This window comes from Terrapene carolina, unplaced genomic scaffold, assembly GCF_002925995.2.
Source record: "Terrapene carolina triunguis isolate 2854851 unplaced genomic scaffold, T_m_triunguis-2.0 Scaffold675, whole genome shotgun sequence".
Taxonomy (NCBI): domain Eukaryota; kingdom Metazoa; phylum Chordata; order Testudines; family Emydidae; genus Terrapene; species Terrapene triunguis.
This window is the reverse complement of record NW_020665026.1, coordinates 232353-233162: the sequence shown is the minus strand read 5'-3', so window position 1 is coordinate 233162 and position 810 is coordinate 232353. Positions and strand designations below refer to the sequence as shown.

At 58.3% G+C, this 810-nt stretch overlaps 1 protein-coding gene across 1 annotated transcript in view; it reads left to right on the top strand.

Moving 5' to 3' along the window:
* Nucleotides 1-208: 208 nt before the first annotated feature.
* LOC112108006 (V-type proton ATPase catalytic subunit A-like) overlaps nt 209-810 on the top strand; it is a 9794-nt gene continuing 9192 nt past the window's right edge. The window contains exons 1-2 of the mRNA XM_026659780.1: nt 209-229; nt 551-702. Coding sequence (XP_026515565.1) covers nt 209-229; nt 551-702 — 173 coding nt within the window. The remainder of the gene's footprint in view (nt 230-550; nt 703-810) is intronic.

Below are 810 nucleotides of genomic sequence, written 5' to 3'. Positions count from 1 at the left end.
GGCTCATCTCCAGCCAGTTGTATTTTGGTTTTATTTTTAGATTTTTTTTTTTTGGTGAGTCCAGAGTTGCGCTTCCTGTGTCTCAAACAACATAATCAGATGGTCACTTCCTGTTTGCTTATTAATGAGCCAGAGCCCCTATATTTAATGAGCCATTTGCATTCCTCTCCCAGCAATTGGCTCGTCCAATCATTTGTAGCCCTTGGACATGTGGTTCTCTCACTCGAGGGTCTAATGTCCCTCTCTCCAAGGGAATTCTCTGCAGGCAACTCATGGCCCGTGCCCGCCCTGCCCACACAATCCCACTGGCAGCTCATGGGCAGTATTGTCCCCCACTTACAGATAGGGAAACTGAGGCATAGAGTGGGCACACTGAGACACCAGCGGCTGGGCAGGGCCCAGAATACAGGGAGCAGAAAGATGATTAAAACCCCTTAGCCCTCTCCCCCCCCAGTGCAGGGATGGGGTAGCTGAGAATCAGCCCTGGGGCCTCCCACCCCCCGTGGCGGCTGGCTCTGGGTCCCGCTCAGCCGTGTCTGCCTGCCCCCAGGATGTGGTGCTGGAGCTGGACTTCGAGGGCGTGGCGGAGCGGCTCACCATGCTGCAGGTGTGGCCTGTGAGGCAGATCCGGCCTGTGACGGAGAAGCTCCCCGCCAACTACCCACTGCTGACTGGCCAGAGGGTCCTGGACGCCCTCTTCCCGTGAGTGACGCCCCCGGCCCCACTCTCAGCCCTGCCAGCAGGTGGGGGTGGAGGAGAGACCTCAGGGAGATGGTGGGGTTGGGGCTCTTTCGCCACCTCCCCTGGCAC